Source organism: Grus americana, chromosome 21 (genome assembly GCF_028858705.1).
Source record: "Grus americana isolate bGruAme1 chromosome 21, bGruAme1.mat, whole genome shotgun sequence".
In the NCBI taxonomy this organism is placed as follows: Eukaryota; Metazoa; Chordata; class Aves; order Gruiformes; family Gruidae; genus Grus; species Grus americana.
In genome coordinates, this window is record NC_072872.1 from 7,036,194 (window position 1) to 7,056,931 (window position 20,738).

A 20,738-nucleotide genomic window follows, 5' to 3' on the forward strand; every position below is an offset into this window, starting at 1 on the left:
CTAAACATTGTGCTCTGATATCCTACTTCAGGTGTTACACTCTTATATTCCAACAAGCATTTTTGCTATGTGTACCACATGAATCATACTAGCTACTTTGATTTGGAGTTTTAGCTAAGAGAGCTACCAGCAATTCTTGATTAAGCTCTCGAGTCGCTCTAGCAAACTAAGAAATGTCCATCTTTAATAGTTAAGAATGGAGGAAGCAAAATGCCTGCAGCCACTAAGCTCCATATACTTGCGTTAGCATATAATGTATAATGTAATTTACACATATATTTTCAGATACTGCTAGCGACACTTTTCCATAACAAAAATTGTGAGCATTTTAGATCATCTTGCAACTCTTTTTAGCTTTAAAATGAAACCCACATCCTTTCACATGAATACAGTTCAGACCTAATACACTGCATACTCTGCCCAATTAACCATTAAAAATCCAAGCCATTTTAAAATCCTGAACAACCTGGTTTGGGGCAGCATATACTTCTCTCGAATGTTTATTTCATAACTCAAATCCTGCCAAGAAGCAGTTTTGTGGGTTGAACAATAAGCTGCAAAACAGATCAGTCAAAACTCATGTCAAACTGCTTTATTACATCTTAAATAACATTACATTTTAATATAGTATCTATCTTGCATCCAGCTTTCTTGAAGTACACTGACTTTAAAATTAAATACAAAAGGTGAAGAGGGATACAGGGCGTGGAGAAAGCTCTACAGAGTAGTTTCATGAAAGAGAGTAAGAGGGAATTCATCTTTTATGCCAAATCCAGGCCTAACGCACAATTACAGCACATTTTTGTACAGAATGTTGCAGAAAAAACAAAATGGAGAAAAGCTACTACTGCTGCTAGGAAGGAGCATTTCTGGATACAGTGAGAAGATAGGAAAGTTTAACAGAACAATCTGCTGTCCAAACACTGCTGCTTTTAACGTTTTATTTGAAAAGAAAGCCAGGAAAACCTGCTCATTACAAAAATGACTCTGATCAGATGCAAAGGACTCATCCTACAAGAGGAACTGGCTGTGAGGAACTGATTTATAAAGAAGATGGTCTAGGTTCCCTCCTCCCACACCCCAGAATCTTTGACAGCGATTGTTTGAACAGGCTGTTTCTTTAAAAAAAAAAAGTGACTTATCACGCTACTCCAAAACGTGCATAGCTTTGTACTTGAGTTCTTCATAGATTTATGCACAGAGTAGCAACAATAAATGAATACAGCGACAATGGTTACAGTTTTTAAACAGGTTATTTCTTCAAAGAAAAAACATCTAAGGACTTAGTCCAATATGCACTTTTTAGCATTTCTACAGCATGCGATTCTAAGAGTAAACCCACCCAATATGGCAAACAATCAAAAAAGGTTTTTTTTTTTTTGTTTAACTTAGAAAGTTCAAGATCATTATTTTCAAAACATTGATTTGTACATCATTTCATACACAAAGAATTGACTCAATACCCAAGTGTAGGATAGGTCTCTTTTGAAAACAGAGATTCCTGGTTGTTGAGACTTATAGGATAGTGTTAGGATATATAAACTGCCCTTTCAAGTGGACAAAACCAAAACAGATTAAAAAAATCAGTGTGGTGAAAAGGGGGAGGGGGGGCAGGAGGGACCAAGGATTGCTTTTGTTATCCATAAAAGGTGAAAAGATTCTTTAAACAAGCATTCATTACCTTTTACAGCATGTGCTTGGTTACCTTACTGCTTAACATTATCCTATATATGCCAAGTTTTGTGCAACAATTATCTGTGATACTAGAAAATAAAATAAAAAAAAATTAGGGACTAAATTTACAGCGTTAACAACCCCCAGATACTCTGGGCTAGGACTCCCTTGTTTTGCTCAATTAAATACATAGAGAAATGTATTTAAAAAGGAAACTTGAAAAAAATCCTGCTACAAACATGACTTTAAAATTTGCAAGTGTGTGAGATAAAGTCCTTAACTTCAACTTGGAAACTACAGTGAAAGCTAACTGTTTCACAATTATGCTCAAGTTTATTTTCTGGTCATGCTTTTATGATAGTGTTTCATTTTTAAATTCTCAAGACAAAAAAAAAAATGGTCCCAAAAGGAATGCACAATTTCATTTTGCTTACAACACAGAAATTCTTCTTGGAAAGGTAATTGTGCTCTTCATTTCAGCAACAGGAGACGGAAAAGATCTTGCCCTTTGAAGTTGGGGAGGATGGGGGTCCAAGTTAGTATGGTTGGATTGGATATGCTATCATTTTTAATTTTCAACCGTTGGAAACTTCTTCCAGTCATGGAGTCCGCCGCTCTTCTGACACACAGAAAGATTTATTAAGAGTTGCACTTCGATAAACTGTAATCAAGTTTCAAGCTTTGCTCTCGCTACCCACTGACACATTTAGCCATTATCTCACCATTTTCAAGAATGTCATTTATTTACCAACCCAAATTCAAAAGACCATACAGTCATCCCTACCAGGAAAATAAAATATGCCAAAACCAGTTAATCACAAAAATGTCATTGCATACATTTAAAAAAAAAAAACAAAAAAAAAAACCCACAGATTTTTTTTTTCCCCCTCAGTGACTTTCCTAATCTGGACTATAAGCTTGCAGCACCAATAAAACAGCACTATTTGGACCTGGAAAAAAGCATTCTGAATACCAAAACAAGGACAGCCTTAATAAATTGGGTACCTACCTACTTCAGTTCCAGATCTTGAGGAAGCTGTCCCATGATCCTGTTGCCACTGCCATACCATCATCAGTCACACCTAAGCAACTGACACGGTTATCATGACCAGCAAGGACACCTATAAATAAGAACACGTAACAAACACATTACATTACTTTGATGATTTCATATTTCAGTTCAAGTAACACTGAGGCACGCATGTTTGAATTAGTCGATCTATACATTAAAGAATCCTGAATATGGTTCGAATTTTTAAATGCTTTTGGTTTTATAAGCACAAACTTAGGTATAACTGGGTAGGTTCACAAGGGGGTAATTCAGTAAATGCGTTACTCCAAAATTTTCTTGTATATTCCCCACATTATGACCTTTACTGATTTCTTGTGAGTTGTAAAATCACAGTCCTGAAAATTCTGCTGACAATGTCACAGCAATAAATAAACAAATATAGTATAACCATGCATTGCATAGCTCTCAGTATTTCTTCTCCATCGTGATAAAGATCAGTTAGTTTTTACAAAAAAATTTAGTGTGTAAAATCAGAAGTTAAACTGAATTATATTATGAACACTAAAGCATTTTTCATCTAATTTTATCTTACTACGTTTACAAGCACTTACAAGACTTAAACTCCTACATACAATCTCTTTGTCAATATGGAGATCTGCTATAATTCAATTATAGTACCATTAAAAAAAGAATTGAGACACTAAACAGAAAAATTACGGGAGCCAACATTTTCTTGTGTCCCCTTTGATTTAACAGTTTCAAGGAAGTAAAAAGAAAACCTAATTATGCTCAAGCTCTTTCCAGTCCACAGCACTAAGCTAAGATATTCTTGATAGATTTAAAATTAATCTTTCTACATCAATTACACTGCTCATAGGACTCTCCTCATTCATATTTTGGGCTTTTCCCTTCCCTTTACTATTCTCCAATACAGAACATTAATTAAGTCAGTTTTAGTTCTTACCCTAATACATTTAAAAATTAATATTTTAACTGGTAATTCAGTGTAAAAATAACTTTCATACACAAACATTCTTCATGTTTGAAGAAGTAACATTTCTGATATACTTTATAAAAGCAGTAGCGCTGTGTGAGTAACACCATTAATCTCCAGATCCTATTAAACCAATACAAGTGTCTAAGCCTCAGCACAGAATGGTGCACTTCTGCAGCAGAAGCCAAATTATTAAGTGTTGAAGTAGACAATACAATCTTCAGAAATTCAGTGCAATACAAAAGCCAGTTGTCATCTCCATGCAGGTTTATACACATATTTACAGCATCACTAATCGAAGTACAAGAATCTTGAGTTGTAAATCTCAACACACAGACAAGGCTGATTCATAAAATGCATTTCTGCACTGAAATAATTGTATTTTGCACCATTAACTTGCAAATAGAACCAAATACTATTTTAGAATATATGAACTGAGTATCCACAGTTTCAACTTCTCAGTACTGATAAAAACTATAATGAATTTTGGAAGAAACAAAGAATAAAATCCGAGTGGTAAAGCAAAGTTGCTAGAGACAGAAATTAACAAAGCCAATGGAAACTATTCTGGTATAGTCCAGGACTATATGTTTATGTTTCTTCTATCCCCTCAAAGCAAATAATGCACTTGCAACTAATCCTTTCAACTGCATGTGGAAGAATATTCTGCTTGGCTGGGGGGGGGGGGGTTTTGCTTTTAAAACCCACCTAACCTAGGTTATTTTTAAGAGTCTAGACCACTTTATTTGGTAACACAGTAAGTCCCTGTTCTCATCCCCTGTTCTGATGAGAATAACAAAACATTTGCAGCCTAATTTATACCTTTTCTCCTTTTTTCTAATAAAAGTTTTTATTTTAAAGAACTGAAGTTAAATTATCTTAAACTTTGGACCATAAATTTCATATTTATTTCCTCAAAAGATAATCTCCACAGTGTTTGTTGTTTCACTGGTTCTCTCTACAGCTACTGCTACAAATATCAGGAAAAAATATTTTATATAAATAGCAACATTAACATTTAATTGCTTTGAACAGTTCATACATAAACAATGCCACAAAGTCTAAAAAAAAAAAAAAAATTAACAATAGCCCTCCACCACCAAAATCTTGGTTTTAATGGCAATGTTTTTGTTCTCAAGTATCCATTGATCTCTTCTATCCTTTAGCAGTATTCAAATTTATCTGTTAACATCATTAAGCTACTTTCATCATTGGCCATCGTGAAACAGGTTATCACAGAGTTTTAAAAGTTGAGACAGGGAATGCTAACAAGTCTGTGCATATGACTCAACTTGCACATTCAGCATATCACACTGTGTTTACGATACTTAAAGCTAAAAATGTTTACCTGCTCTATCAGCTTTCAGTGTGTCCCAGACATTACAGTTGAAGTCATCGTAACCAGCTAGGAGAAGACGTCCACTCTTGGAAAATGCTACAGAGGTGATGCCACAGATGATATTATCATGTGAATAAACCATAAGTTCCTGATCAGCCCGAAGATCAAAAAGCCTGCACGTAGCATCATCCGAGCCTGTGGCAAATGCATTGCCATTTGGGAAGAACTTTAATGGGGGGGGGGGGGGGGGGGGGGAAGAAAAAAAAAAAAAAAGAAAACAACACATGATTTCAGACTTAATTCCTCTGGCTCATTGAATATACTATTTTGTACAGATCAAGTGGAAAAAGAAAGCAAAGAAGAGTACACACCTCTCCACTACTGGGATATGGGCAAAAATAGCAACGTAATTAAGAGCATGTGAAGAACAGCCACAGTTTTTACCACAATGGATGTGAAGTACATATTTCAGGTACTTTCCCCAGCTACAAAAACTATTAAAGAAAATATGCCATAATACTACATCATACAGTACACACTTAAGAGCTGAGACCAGAGAAATATAAAACCATACATTCCATGTCCTCTGTTCAAGTTGATACATACACAGATGGCATTGATGTCCGACTCATGGCCAGTGAAGGTTTGCCGACACATTCCTTCTCTAACATCCCACAGTTTGGCAGAGGCATCACAGGCACCAGAAACAAAACACCGAGCATCAGGAGCAAGAGACAAACTCATGACATCTCCAGTGTGCCCAGTAAATGTAGTTGTCTGCTGACCAGTTTCTATGTCCCAGAGAGCGCTTGAAAGAGTAATTAAAAAGACAAAAATCAACATATTTGTGCTCCATTAGAAGGTCTAGACAGCAGTTCTTGTCTAAACCTGCTCATTTATATCACTGCTAAAAAGTAAAACTCCATAAAGTACTAATGAAAAATATACTGAGAGCAGAAAAACCCCAAACATTCTTTGTTGAACTTTTTGGCTATGTTACAGGATAATTGTACATACAAGATTTTAAAAGTCATCTTCAATTTTTTAATATTGGGGGTTTAAAATTGAAAAACAGTACAAAAAACTAATAACTAGCACTCACAGCTGTTTGTGCACAAAGTTCTTGTGACATGCCAATTACTATTGTCCAGTACTACTACAAGGTCGATAGAAAGCAGCAGTGGTAAGGCTACAGCAAAAGCTGACTCAGCATTTCTCATTTTAAAAACTCACTGAGGATGTGTAACTTTGTGAATTATGTCTGTCATCCTAAAGCTGAACCACTTTCCCAACACAGCAAAATCATTACTACAGCGATAATCAAAAACTATACAAGGATGAAAGACCAGTATCACCTCCCTACAAGAGGTCTAAACATTTAAAGAAGGTTAAGGATTTTTAATTTCTATAATTTCTCAGTAAACTACACTCATTAGTGGCAGATCTGCACTAGGCAAATAAGAGATGACTGTACTTTGAAGCTTGGCTGAAGCGATGGATAAGAGTTTGTCCTTGACAAACAACTGTAGTTACTACAGTAAGTCCTGAAACAGCTGTATTCTCTTATAAAGAATATAATTTTAACAAATCCTGTTTAAAAAAAAAAAACAAAAAAAACCAAACACCAAACCACCACAAAAGTAGGAACACATATTTTGAAACATTTTTGTATAAAAACCAAACGTATATATTCAATAGCTACTCAGAATCAGTGTACTAATGGATGGGCATTCAAAGAGACTGACACTGTGTAGGAGAGGTATTTATTAGACAACCTTTGCTATAAAACCTGCTGCTTGGGAGAGCTGCGATGCTTTTAAGAATTAGATATAATAGAAAAATCCATGAAAAAAAGATTGAGGTCTTTTTTCGTTCAGAAGCTAGAATTTATTAAGACATACACCTACCTTCTCCTCAAAAAGCCTATCTGCTGTCACTGCAGAATATTTTATAGGACCTCTTCTGAATAGCAACATAAACTAAATTCTGTATTAGAAAAATCCAAATATGACTAAGTAATAAATACTGAATACTAAACAACTTTCAGAAAAGTCATTAGTCTAATACACCTATTTCTGAAAGCCAAACAATTTAGTTCGAAAAATTTCCTATACCATCCTAACAGAGAATTAGGTCAGGCTGTTCAGAACATGGGCATAACTAAACAGCCAAAGCTAACAAACTTGAAAGACCAAGGTTTCCATTACTAGTAAAAACGTGATATATGAACAATACTTAATCACATTTAGTCTTCTGGATAGCTATTAGGTTTACAAAGAATAAAATTTCCTTCAATAATAGAGTATAGCTGTGAAAAGTCATTACTAATAATCATGTCAAAATTTTATTGCTTACCAAGTGGTGTCACCAGAGCTGGTAACAATTTGATTATCATCCAAGAAACGACAGCATGACAAGTATCCTGAAAACAAAATAAAAAGTTGATGAATAAGACCAGACTCTTCACATCACATACAGGCTTGCTTCTATGTCGCTTCCTCCTCCCTGAAGATGAAGCAAGAGCTACTATATAAGCCTAAAATACAACACAGACGATTTTTATATAGGAACCTCCAACATTTTGGACAAAATATATTTTGGCTCTTTACAGACCATGCCCAATTCAACCCCTACACTAGCACAGTGATACACTAGTATCACAGCAAATCAGCCTAAACAAAGATGTCTGTAACAGAGAAGAAAATAAACTTAAGCAGCTTAACCAAACAGGGCAGAGACTGTTATGGAAATACTTTGCCAATTTTTCTTCTGGTGGAGAGTGGGAAGAGGAGGAGGAGGAGGAGGAGAAGGGAGTAGTGATGCAAAAGCATGGAATCCACTGGCCAAGCTGGATAGAAGTATAGGTAACCCTGCGCTGCACACACTGAACTTTCTTAGAAAGTCGATCTGTATGTCACTGCATCCAGGACCAACAAATACTTCTGACCTCAACTGTATCATACAACTATTGAGGAAAAAATAAACTACATTCTTGGTCAGTACAAAGAGCAGAGCATATACATGGAGTGTTCTCCAACAGCAGCAGCAAAGAATTTCATCTGAATGCTCTGAAGCATCTTTGTACTGAGGTAACACATGCCAAACTATCAACATAACAACTCTGATTACAAAATTAGTCTGTCCTGCCAGCCACCTCTGTTTCGCAAAACAAACACCTTCTGAAAATCCAAACCACACAAAAAGATGAAAACCTGTAAACATCAGCTTCTAGCTATGGGCTTCGTTCAATTCTTGCAACAGAAAAGCAACTCCGAAACAGTTCCTTCAAGAAGATTTCACACAAACTGGTCAGGTCTCAAATGTACTCCTTTGATGTCCCTTGCATTACAGCAGAATTCTGCTTCTCATGTTATGTAAAAATCCATGTTTTCCCAGCTATACAGTTTATAAAGACCATTAAGCAGCTAGAATATCATAGAAATAATGCTCTTTTTATTACTAAAATATTTTTCAGTGTTTTGATACACACACACTCACAGGGCCACATACTGAAAGCCAAAGTTCCCTGTGTCCAAACATCATTCCAATTTTCCCTGTGTCCTGAAGGGAGACGGCCGGGGAAGAAGAGTACCTTCATAGAAATAACTTTACTGGTCACATCACAACCACTATCTGAAGGTCAAATCAACATGGCACTCTCACACCCTTAACTACACAAAGAGGGTACACAATTCCTCTAAATTACAGAAATTATGCTTTGTAAGAAAAACAGCTGAAAGAAAATTAAATGGTATTAAGTGGACTTTAATTCACATTTAACTTTTCCTGTGTAAAAATTCATTAATGTGTAACTATTTATTTCTGAATAACCTTATTTCCCTTCAATGAACAGTCTTTGTACCATTTTCTTTACTCTGTATAGTTAGAGGCTTGATCAGGCAGAAAACCAACAACACAGAGCCCACCTGGTATTTTCTCTAAAGAACTGTTAGAGGTTTTCTCCGGAGCCAAGCTGACAGCCTCTAGAGCAATCTACCTTTGTTCTGCTGCATTTTGGATTACACTCTTTGTGGAAACAAAGAGACCATAAAGATGACGTCCAGCTTCAGAGCTGCAGCTTTAGGAGCAATGCCTAATTACTGTCCATTCCCTTTCTCAGATTGTTGGAGGTATTACTGATTCTGCAAGACTACTGATGTGTGTGACAGGCTCAGTACTATGCTAGTACTTTACAAGATACCTGAGTATCTACTAAATAGCCAGTGTTTTAATTTTCAATGAAGTTCAAGAAACCACCTGCCTGGCTTTGCTGTGAAAAATTTCTGACCCCATTCACAAAAATTAAAAAAAAATCCGTCCATTATCAGACAATAAACAAAAGCAGTTCACATTTTCTAGGTTACTATTGCTTATAAGGTGCTTGTGTCTGTTAACTGTACTTTCTTCAGGAAGCGAGAATATCTTCAGCCATTGAATTTGCTTTTAAAGGTACTTTGTGACACTGAGTCTCTTGGTTTGTTCAGAAAGAAAAATTTTCAAGTCCTTCCCCACACTTAAAACACTAGCTTTTAAGCATCACGAGGGACTTTCTTGCTTCAAAAACTCTAACACCTGAGTTTCTACAATCCTTCCTACCTAACAAAGCAAATTTTGTTTCATCTGTCACTAAGAGAACTTTGCGGCTACACCTTACATTCCAATTCACCAGGCAAATCCTACAAGTCTACCTGTCTCTTCACAAGAGACAAGACAGTCCACCTTGGAAACAGAAACTGAAGGCAAAACCTAAGCTGCAGTAATTTGGGGAGAAGGGAGAGGAGAAGAAACAGAAGAGGAAGCAATGAGAACTCAAACCTCTGCGACTAAAGAACAGCTCCACCAGAAGGCAGCTGTCTTGCTTATGAAAAGTTAGAACACATTCTCATTACACTACTTTTGTTCAAAGAATATCATCCTTAAAGTTTTTAAAAAGGAGGAAGAAAAGAACATTTAAAAACACGCAATATGCAGCTATGGGACCTTGTGTACTACAGGTACACAAGTATATCATTTTAAGTAGAAAATTATATTTAAAAGATTTTTTTTTTTTAAATCCTCACCATGTGCTTAGGTAACAGATCATTCTGAACAGGCACTCACCTGTGTGACCAGCTAGTTCACGGCTGACACGTACATTCCCTTCACGAGTTTTCAAGTTATAAATGGAACAGATGTTATCAAGACCACCACAAGCCACATAATTTCCAGAAGGAGCATATGCACAAGTCATGACCCAAGATGAACGCAGGGGAATAGCATGCACCTGAAAGACACACATTAATGTATTTCATCTGCAAGACAACCGATTCAATAATTTACCATCAGGAAGTTCTTCATCTGTGTCCCAAGGCATACATCATCTTTTTGACAAAGGGACAAGAAGAAAACAGTGGGGAAAAAAGTCTTCGGCTGTTTGAGTATCAAATTGTTTTGAGGGTAACTTGCATATATAACACATCAGATCAAGTAATTACATAACTAAAGCTTCAGATTTGCCTTTCCCGAATCCAGTTTAATCAGCAATTTTCATAAAACCAAAATTATTTCATTTCAGTGCTCTGATTACAATTGGTTTATTATAGGTTCAGGAAAATATTGACTTCCAAGTACAGTCAGCAAAATTGCCAATTCCAGGCTTAGATGCTAAGCTATCAATGAACAAGTAAGGAAATAGCTACTTTCACTACCATTTAAATCCTTCTTTGGAAATCCACTGCAAGCAATCAACCTTCATATTTAAATATAAGCACCTCATGTTTCCTTGTCATTCTGTGCTCAAAAAACTTTATTTTAAAAATTATTGAAGCTAAACCTGTTCTGTCTTATTAACTGATTGCATTCATCCTTCAATTTGTTCATAACATCTTTAAGAAAGGGATCATACCCTTATGCATATTGTGAAATTCACACAATATCAAAAGTCATCATGCATTTTTTAAGTAAGCAATAAAGATCACTGTCTGTTCCTCTGCTGCTACAGTAATCAGCGATCCTGCAGCAATCAGCAGTTAAAAAACAAAATACCCTGCACTAAAACCACAACCAGCTCATTTTTTGAAGTCTTCTACCAAGGAACTAATCAGAATATTCACCTTTAGCCATTTTATTTTATCATTAGGAAAAGATCATATTTATGACAACTGTGTTACTTCCAACGTGTGCTACAAACGCCAAAAGAACATCTGCAGACTATCATTCAAGTGTTTTTGCATTAACTGCTTCTGGGTGCTACCTAGTCAATTGTCGTACTGTTTCAACACCAAGTTATTTGCTACCTCTATTTCCAGAGGGTTTGTGGTTTGTTTTGGTTTGGTTTTTTAACTTCTGTTGGGGTGGGGTGGTGGTGGGTTTTTTTTTTTTTTAACTCAATTGCTGTTTCACTGCCAATATTCACTATTCAATACTGCCAAGAGGTATAGGGGGAGAATGTTTTTGCAGCTGAAGAGTTCCATTTCTGATTCTAGTAAAGTTTTATCAGTCTAGTAACAACCTCAGATTCCATTCCCCCCCCAGATAAGAAAGCTGCTGTCTGCCTCTTGATGATGCGATGGATTAATTAGCGTTCATATAAGAACTGAAAATGCTAATACAGAAATCATGGTATACAGTGATTATTTTACCATCTTTCAGTTGTTATAGTCATTTAGATGACATTTATGCACGTGCTTGGGTGACAGGAGGAGGAGGAAGGCAAAAAAGGGTTTATTTTTATTTTACAAACAGTATTATTACCCTTTACTAAACAGTTACAGATTCATTAGTTTCACAACTGAGATTCAACAATAATCCCAGCTTTGGGAGTTGCTGCTGCAGTTGTTTGTTTCTGCTTCTCTCTCCTCTGTAGCATGCTATTTGCTGAAGTACATTGGCAAAATTGTTTTTAAGGCTATGACGAGCTAAGCCAGGAAAATTTATTTGAAATAAAGTCAGTTCCATGCTCCTGTGTACAACAGACTTAAGCAGCTCTGTCAACCTAACTCAAAGGGGCAACATGTGAATTTTGCCAGCCCTGATAACAGCAACCATAACCAGTAAACACCAATCCTTGTCATATGAAAGTAAAAGTAATCCTGAAGTGCATCACGTGGTTGCAGCCAGAAAGTGATGACGTTATACCCGTCAGGAATTTCAATGCTTAACTGCAGAGAACAAATTACTACGGCTATGCTTAAATCACTAACTGTTCTGGTGCAACATGCTTATTACTTCTTGCTCTCTGTTGATCAATTTCTCTGCGGTATCAAAACATTCTCTAGAATTAAGTATTTCATTGTTTTCCATTTGTGGTGCACATTTCCATACGCAGTGCACTTAAGACACTGCTATATTCTCTAAATGCAAACTTTATTGCTTGGAGAATTCAAAATTTAGTCTTAAGACTATGCAAGTAATGCAGCCAAAGTCATGACAGGTAACATTTTCTTCCTTTGTATTTACAATTGAGTTACATAGCAACTAACAGTTAGCCTTACCTTGTTTGTAGTATAACTGTCCCAAATTATAAGTTTGCCATCCTGGGAGGCACTAACTAGAAGCCTAGAGAGGAAACAGAAGGTAAATACAATCATTGCAAGAAGACAAGAAGGAACATCTTTGTGATGGCACCTGTCTCTCCACTATGAGGCCAAGATACCTGAAACCACTTAAGTACAGTGCGGCATTACCCAATTCCATTATTAGCACTATAAAAATAATTTTGCAAGTACTCAATTTTAATGCTAAATATTATGGAAATGTGTGATGGAACACCTACACATTAACACATTCTGACTTCAGAAAAACCTGTAGCCATGCAACTAACATCTCAATTTGAGGGAGAAAACTTGCATGGAATCAGCGCTTCTGTGTTCTACACATAGGCTTCAGTTTCATTGAGTTTGGGAATCTACATTATCAACACATTTTTCTTTTTCCTATTTTTAAAACAGGAATTTAAGTTCTAAGACATCAAAAAACCCTGAACAAATAACAGCACTGAAATACAATGGAAATGAAAAGCAGTAAAGACACCCCTAATGCAAGGGGTAGAATTAAGAAGATTTTAAATCTAAATCAACACCGCCTCAATCCCCCACCCAGCAATCATGTTTGAAACATGATGCACCTAATTCATTGCTCAGAGCTCTCTTACCTGCTTTTAATGTGTTTAAAGCTAGATTAGGTATACTGACATGAAAAACCTGTGTAGCCTCCAACATTTTCTAAGTCATTTTGGATAAAATACTACAATACGGTATTCAAAATTGTTCTGCGCTTCGTCTTCTGACCATTTCCAAGCTGAACAATACAGTGCAATCGTCAAAGTATGCCAGTCTCTTTGGATTAATTTTTTTTTTTTTTACTCTAGTTTATATTTCAGAGCTGTCCTGAAATACTTTTGCTAAACAAGAAATTGAATCCCCATCTTTTAAATAAGCTACATGCCGAAGAGATGCTCGGAGCAATGAATTCTACAGATCTGTGAGAAATTAGCTTCTTTCACAGGCACAGAAAACTGAGGTGCAAAACACTAAAGTTTAACTCAAAGTAACAACTGTGTTTGTTCTGATTTTTAAGCACTAAGCAATTCAGAAACTAAAAGCATAACACATCATGAATTATTTTTCATCTTCATGATGCACACTGTCCTCTTGCTTAAGTACTTGTCTATTTTGCTTTAGAGTAGTTACTGTATGCATAGACACAAGAGTTCATGCAGTTCTTTCACAAGGCACAGCTTATTTGCACAAATTTGGTAAGGTAACTTTAACAACATCAACCTTCCTTTGAAAATCTCTACTGAGAAGAAGGAGGCTAGCTGTAACTTAGAAACTCCTTAGCTGTAACTTAAAAATTCCTAAGGGGATTTTTTTTTTTAATCTGTTCCTGCAAGGAAGCAGCAACATATCCTTTTAACTGAAGTTTGAAAATTTGCTGCCATAAGTGTGCTTTAGAATTCTTGTGAAAAAAAGAGAAAGAAAGTAGCTGATAGTAATATCATTTAGTTTCTCTCTAACTGAACATCAGTAGTTAACAGGAAGCATTTAAGGAAAAAAGACAACTGATAATGAAATCTACTCTATCTCCACAGTTCCTCAGAATTCATGTGGTATAACAACTATATTTTTCAGGCAAGTAGATGAAGACTGGTATTTTGGCACCAAATTTAGATTTGGATGACAGACACATGGACATTAGGAGGAAAAAAAATGACATTGTTTCCGAATTCTCTTGATTGCCCAAGTTCTCTTGGAATTAGTGGTAGGAAGAGGAAAAATAACGGATTCCTGTGCGCTCAACTTTCCAAAGAACAGTGAAGCCATGTGATGTGATTTTGTATCACTAGCACCCACCTGGAATCAGTCCCCCAGTGCATTGCATAAATTTTAGCCAAGTGTCCCCGGAGCGTTCTTCTAGTGCGCATTTGAATTCTCCCCACTGGGTCAATATTGGCTGTGATCTGAAATAGGAATGGTGTCATACACTGAATTTTTCACTTCATAGTTCCAAAAGTAACACAATTACATTTAAACGAGCATTCCAATGCAGACTTAAGTCCCACATTTTCAATATTGACTGAGTTTTTAAAAATTGCTTAATCAAAAGTTTCATCATTTTACATAGTACGTCTTTATCAAATGAAGAAAGCAGTCTATTGCATTTACAAAGACTCTCAAATTCCTTTGTTTAGGTCATATCTTCTTCGACTTGTAGGATTTCAGATCTTTGATCTGAGTTTTCTACTCCTGTATAGATAAATGTGGTAGTCTAACATTTATTTTTCTTTTTTAGAAGGGTGGGTGTGGAGAGGTATATCAGGCTTTAAACACATCTCCACTTTTACAAGATGAATTAATAACTCTCAGATCCAAACGGCCTTCTTTTCCAAGTACAGCATTATTAAATTAATAGTATTCCTGATTTAACTTCTTGAAGATAGTAGTTGCCTCCGGAATAAGTGAATAGTGAAGAAGTAATCGGTTTAGCTGTCCTTAAACTGTTAAACTTAATATAAATAAGTCCTCCAGTCTGGAGAGAAGTACCAGTTTAAAAAAAAAAAAAATCAGCACAACACATTTCCAGTACTGTAAGTAGTACACACCACAACAAATCCAAAAGTTTGTAAGTCTATTTCACAGACAATGTCTGCATACTTCTCATGTCTCCATGTTACAAAATTCTTTAGCGACTGCGTTTGAGCAAAGATCTCTGCTTCTTTTCAAAGGCTATCGAGACAGCTTAGGACTCAGATGGAACAGATAAGAATTGCTTCCCTGACATAAAACGTCTTTCATGGTGGACATCTCTTGTATTAACTAATACTGAAGGTGGCTTCCCCTCCCCCCCTTCTTTTTTCTTTTTCCATACTTTCACCCTGGAAAATACTCAACATTGTGCCTCACAAAATGAGATCACAAGATACGTACACTTAAATAAATATTGGTATTGCCTTTTTTACTTGATATTTTGTGACATTTAAAATTAATAAACTAACATAAATCACCTCTGTATCAACTATCTTAAATCAGACGCACAGGATTAATAGTCAACATTCAAGCAAATAGGCTGAAGTAGGTGACAAGAGTAAACTGATTCATGATATAGCTAGAAAAAAAAGGCAAAGGCTTGCCACCTCTTCCAGTGCCATAATAATCTGTTTCAGTCTAAATTCCTACCAGATTTCTAGAAAAAACCCCACCATATCTCCATGAGATGTACTACAGAGTACAATTTCCCTTTCCCCACGTTAACGTAGACTGAAGCCATGCCAATAGGATCGAAATGTGACAGTACAGCAAGAGGCAAAGGTATTAGCTCAGATTCAGAAGCAGTTCAGATATAAGTGCAGCATCACGTGAAAATCAGTAATTAGGTTAACCTCAGCAGCTCTTATGGTTCAGATTATCACAGTAATGCAACTGTACTACTACCATATCCATAGCAGAACACTGGGACTCCCCTGCATTATTTTCCATTGAGCAGTTCGAGATGTGCCCTGAGTCGCTTCTTAAAGAAACTACTGCTCAAGGCTACTGCCCTCAGAAAATGGACAAAACATAAACAATGTACTTATTTCTGGAAGAAACCATCTAAAGGTAAAAAAAAAAAAATTATAAAGAAAAAAAAAAGAGATTCACTTGCACTTAACTTCTTACACCATATTTTCTTTCTGTAAAGGAGGCAAATTTTCATAATTCATATGAAACTCACAAATGCTTACCTGAGCCAGGGTGGCATCCGCACATGCTTTCCTAGCATCCTGCAACAGAAAAAAAAAAAAGAAATCGGAAGGAGTTCTGTACATTTCTTTCACCCTATCTCTCTTTTGTCAAGTTGATCAAGCACCCTCAAAACAACGTTCAGAAAGCATTTCTGCTTGTCATCCAGAGAGGGCCTACCCTAACTGCAGCATGAACATAATAATGCTGTCTGCTTTCAAAATACATTGAGCATATTGAGATTTAACTTCGAAATTTTCTTCTTTTGAGAGAAAGGTAACATGATTTTCACCACAAAGACAGTCAAGCAATGGAAGTGCTTGTCCAGACAGGCTATGCAGTCTCCATCCTTGGAGGTTTTCAAGACCTAAGTGGACAAAGTCCTGAATAACCTTATAGTTGACCTTATTTTAAGCAGGAGGCTGCTTAACGTTGGTTATAGTCTGGCTCAGAAAAACTTCAGTAAACATTCATTTGATCTATTCCATTTTGTGCATGATTTGTGTGACTATTATTTGCTAGGCAATATTAAAGACCAAAGAGTAATTTCCTAAAGCAGTTAACATGTGCTTGCCCTTTCTAAATATCCACAATGTTAACTCTGACACTGTGAAAACATTTAGCTTCATGCATCATTTCTGTCCACCTCTGTTCTCCTCAAGATGCACAAATGACCGTTCCTCTGTACTGTGGCTTCAAGATCCACTGATACAATACATACTCTGATTTGGTTTTTCAGTTGCTCAGCCTCCTGGCGTAACTGGTCAAGCTCACTCATTTTCCTGTGCTAAAGGCGTGCTTCACTGCCACCTCTGAAACAACCAGAAATCTGAAAGATAGGTGACAATAATGAGAATTAGTAGAAGTCATAGCTTGAAATTACTAGAGTAGACAAGTCCTTTCAATCATCTCAAACAACATTTGAAAAAAAAAAAAAGGCAGATTGGTTTATGAGTACTGGAATACAGGTGAAAATATTTTTCTCTGAAATCTCTTCAGAATAAGGTATTACCACACACAAACATGCTTAGCTTTTTTCCAGCCACAGTAAATAAAATATAATTTTCCTTTCCTCCAGGTCTCTTTTTTACATTTTTTTAATAAGTGTTTTTCTGATTCAGTTTTGTATAAACTCAAATTTCCCAGCAGATAACACTAATGTTAGACAGGAAAGTCAGAACTTCTCTGTAGGTCTTAAAAACAGAGTAAGGAATCCTCCTATCAAAACCCAAGCACCTTAAGTATTTATGGACTGACACAAACACTTGCAAAATGCTGTAAAAAGACCTACTACGAACACTATCTCTAACACAGCAGTTATGAGAAATGCTTTTCTGATATCTGGATAAAAGGTGATCACTCACAAATGTTCAGGTTTTTACCTGTTAATTGCTAAAATGTCTCCCTGAGATTTCCAGAATGGATTCTAACATTAACAGGTTCTCAGAATAAAATTATTTTTGAATGTTAGGTTGAGGGGAGGAGTTTGAGAAACCACTGCCAACAGACATTTTCCCCCTCTGAGACTATTTTCCTAGCATCAATAAGCACCCAATTACTAACATATAACCCTGTCTGCTGTACTCTGTAGCCAGCAAGATAGAGGCTCAATAAAACATAACTATCACTGAAAACCCTCAACTATTGCCTATAGAGTTCCTCAACTATTGGACTGTTTTCCAATAAGCTTATAGGTATTTTCCATTAAACATACAAGTTATCTTTAAAAGTCACTGTTCCAGAAAGATATTGTTGGCATTTTCATTAGCATTCCATACCTAAAACTCAGCTGTTCTTAGACTTTTTGTTTTAAGATCTCTGCAGCTTGATACCAGTATAAGATGCTGAATAAACGTGCTGATGAAGTTTGTCTTTTCTTGCAGAACAAGATAATTGGTTTCATTTTCAAATGCTACATAGAGCACCTGGAGTTTATAAACAAACACTAGTGGTGTGGTTTTAGAACATTTTATTAGCCATACAGTAGAACTGACCCTCTACTATTAAAGCAAATGCTTTGCTAGCAGCTTTACATTTTATTCTGTTAAGATTTAGTCAGCTTATTTATCTTTGCAAGCATGCAGGTTTTGTTTTTTTCCCCTAAAGCCCTTTCCAAGGAGAAGGATGAGGATAACTTCCAAATTTTTATCCAGAGTAACAGAGAACGTATGGTGAAGGCAAATTACAGTAGTAGAGCAAACATCACTGTCAAAAGCTAAGAGGTTTCAAAAGAGTTATTAAGACTTGAACATTCCCTAAATATTGCTATCCCACATAACCAGACTTATCTCAGAGCTCTCTTCATAGTAGCTAGTATTCCAAACCGAGGACCTCCAGGAACAAGTATCGGATCTTGGCATACCATCATTTACAAATTTATACTCTTCTCTGAAACCCAAAATATTTTAGAAAAGGAATTTTAGTTAGCCCCTCTCTCAAAGCCTCCATTTGCACAGCTTCAAAGCCCTTTCAGTTTATTGTGAAACTAGGTCTCTTCTTTCTCTCTTCTGGTTCCAGGGTCATCTTTAAGCCCCTTTAAGATTGCTGGTTCAGCTTAGTTCAAAATCCAGTTAAGACAAAACCCACCTAGAGTGTTTAATTATCCTATACCCATCATCTTTTCTTTTGAATGCTCTTTTGTTTCTCAAGATATTTTTTGTTCATTCTACATTTAAAACAAAACACTCTGTGGTTGGGTCTCTCCACAGTTTTTAGCATGCAGTCATCACTGCCTACAGCTCCTGTGTAGTTCACACACAGTATGAAATAGCATGCACTACTCTTGTCATAAAGGAAACAAGAAACTCTAAAGACTGTTCTAAAGAATAAACTACAAATTTTCACATCTTTTAGCATTTTGATATCCAGTTCTATTTCTGCCATTCTCTAAGTTAATATATAAGCCCATTTCCCACTAAGCAAATACCAACCTCTCCAGGGAGAGTACAAAGAATTTAGAGATGGTATCATTCCTATTTCAGAGAAAGAAATCACAATCCAAAACTTAAGCGTTCTGCTCAAGGTCACAGCAACTCAACAGCAGGATTAAGATAAAGATTTAGGATACCAAAATTCCAGTTGCAGAGTTACAGGTAACTACATTAAAAATTTACATGCAGTTCTATTTAAAAATATAATAGGATGAATAATCTAATGTCAGTCAAAGCAGATACATTCTCCTGTAACATACGGTTTAAAATAGTGCCAATTTATTTCTGCCAGAATTTGTGCACTATGCAATAGAGTTTTCTTGCATTTAAATGAAACAAAACTTCTTTGTATGGAACAGCAAGAGGCCTGAGGAGATGAACACTAATCCTAGGAAAAAAGTCATATTGAGAAAGTTCACTTCACAGAAACTAAACCCTGTAGCTTCGTTCTGGATTATTTGCATACACTGAGTTTAAAACTAATCATACAAGGTTATTTCATGCTGGTGCCTTATTGCTTAATATAGCATGCGCTGAAGGGTACTACCGCAAGTGACAAAGCCAGATGGAGCAGCCCAATTGTGTTAAGTGTCTTCTGCAGCAACACAGGAGCAGCAACTTTGAGACAGCCATAAAAGAAGCTGAAAGGACATAAGTCACATTGCCCAGTTGATGGGATATCATAGCTTAACTAGCACATACATGTCCCTCTTCACACAAATAAAACCTCCAGCACACTTTGAAAGGCCTAGCACAGTAACTACACATATACTTTTGTTACAGAAGAAACTCTCACATCAAATTCAAGACAGTACTCTGCCTCGGCACTTTGCCTCCATTCTCTGCCAAGTCTCACTTTACGTAGGGCAGAACAACCCAAACTCCTTCACAACCTGTAAGGATTACCTAAATACACTAACAGAACCCAACCTTCAGAGTAATTTCATAAATGCACTTTATCATACAGTTAGTCAGACATGCATATACATAACCTGCCCTACCTACTGTGCAGCTAAGCTCCTCAAATGTTTTATTTGTGAATTCCACATCAAGACAGTCACTCACTGATGTTCTAAGAAAAGCTTCCTTTTAATGAACAACTTCAAAGTGCTTTACCAACACTACAGAAACCTTTACACCTACATGCAAGATACCATCTCCATTATCACAGGTAGCAAGGAAATTAACTACTATTCTTAAAGCAGCTTCTATGGATCTTGACCTTCAGTCACTTGATTAAGTAGGATTCATGTTTCAATATTCGATGCATGACAAGTAGTAGCTGAATGCATACAACTCTTGATGTATTTCCCATCTGTAACACCATATATCCATATGGTAAGTTCCTATCTTAAAGTTAGATACACTTTTAGAGTCCGATGCATTCCAAGCAGCTCCAAACTCTGAACTGCATTTCTGACAGCATCCACAGGAATTGTTTAAACCAGATTTCCACATTCCCTTTGCAGTCTTTGTTGTTTCAACATCAACAGGAAGTTCTAATTCCTGCCAACATGACTGAACTCACTAACACTCAGGAAAAGAAAATCCTAATGAAGACGAGGGCATTAAAATATAGGAGTTCCCTGAA

The 20,738-nt window shown here is 36.3% G+C and overlaps 1 protein-coding gene across 3 annotated transcripts in view; it reads right to left on the bottom strand.

The window, feature by feature from the left end:
- Window positions 1-577: 577 nt before the first annotated feature.
- The window catches only part of GNB1 (G protein subunit beta 1), a 44,342-nt gene continuing 24,181 nt past the window's right edge, over window positions 578-20,738 (bottom strand). For 2 of the 3 annotated variants that reach the window (XM_054850046.1, XM_054850048.1), the window contains 10 exons: window positions 16,939-17,046; window positions 16,220-16,258; window positions 14,352-14,458; window positions 12,492-12,555; window positions 10,120-10,282; window positions 7,375-7,441; window positions 5,626-5,827; window positions 5,029-5,245; window positions 2,684-2,795; window positions 578-2,293 (listed from right to left, as the gene is read on the bottom strand). In XM_054850046.1, coding sequence (XP_054706021.1) covers window positions 2,689-2,795; window positions 5,029-5,245; window positions 5,626-5,827; window positions 7,375-7,441; window positions 10,120-10,282; window positions 12,492-12,555; window positions 14,352-14,458; window positions 16,220-16,258; window positions 16,939-16,995 — 1,023 coding nt within the window. In that variant the 5' untranslated portion in view covers window positions 16,996-17,046 and the 3' untranslated portion in view covers window positions 578-2,293; window positions 2,684-2,688. The remainder of the gene's footprint in view (window positions 2,294-2,683; window positions 2,796-5,028; window positions 5,246-5,625; window positions 5,828-7,374; window positions 7,442-10,119; window positions 10,283-12,491; window positions 12,556-14,351; window positions 14,459-16,219; window positions 16,259-16,938; window positions 17,047-20,738) is intronic. The other variant, XM_054850049.1, reaches the window with a different exon arrangement.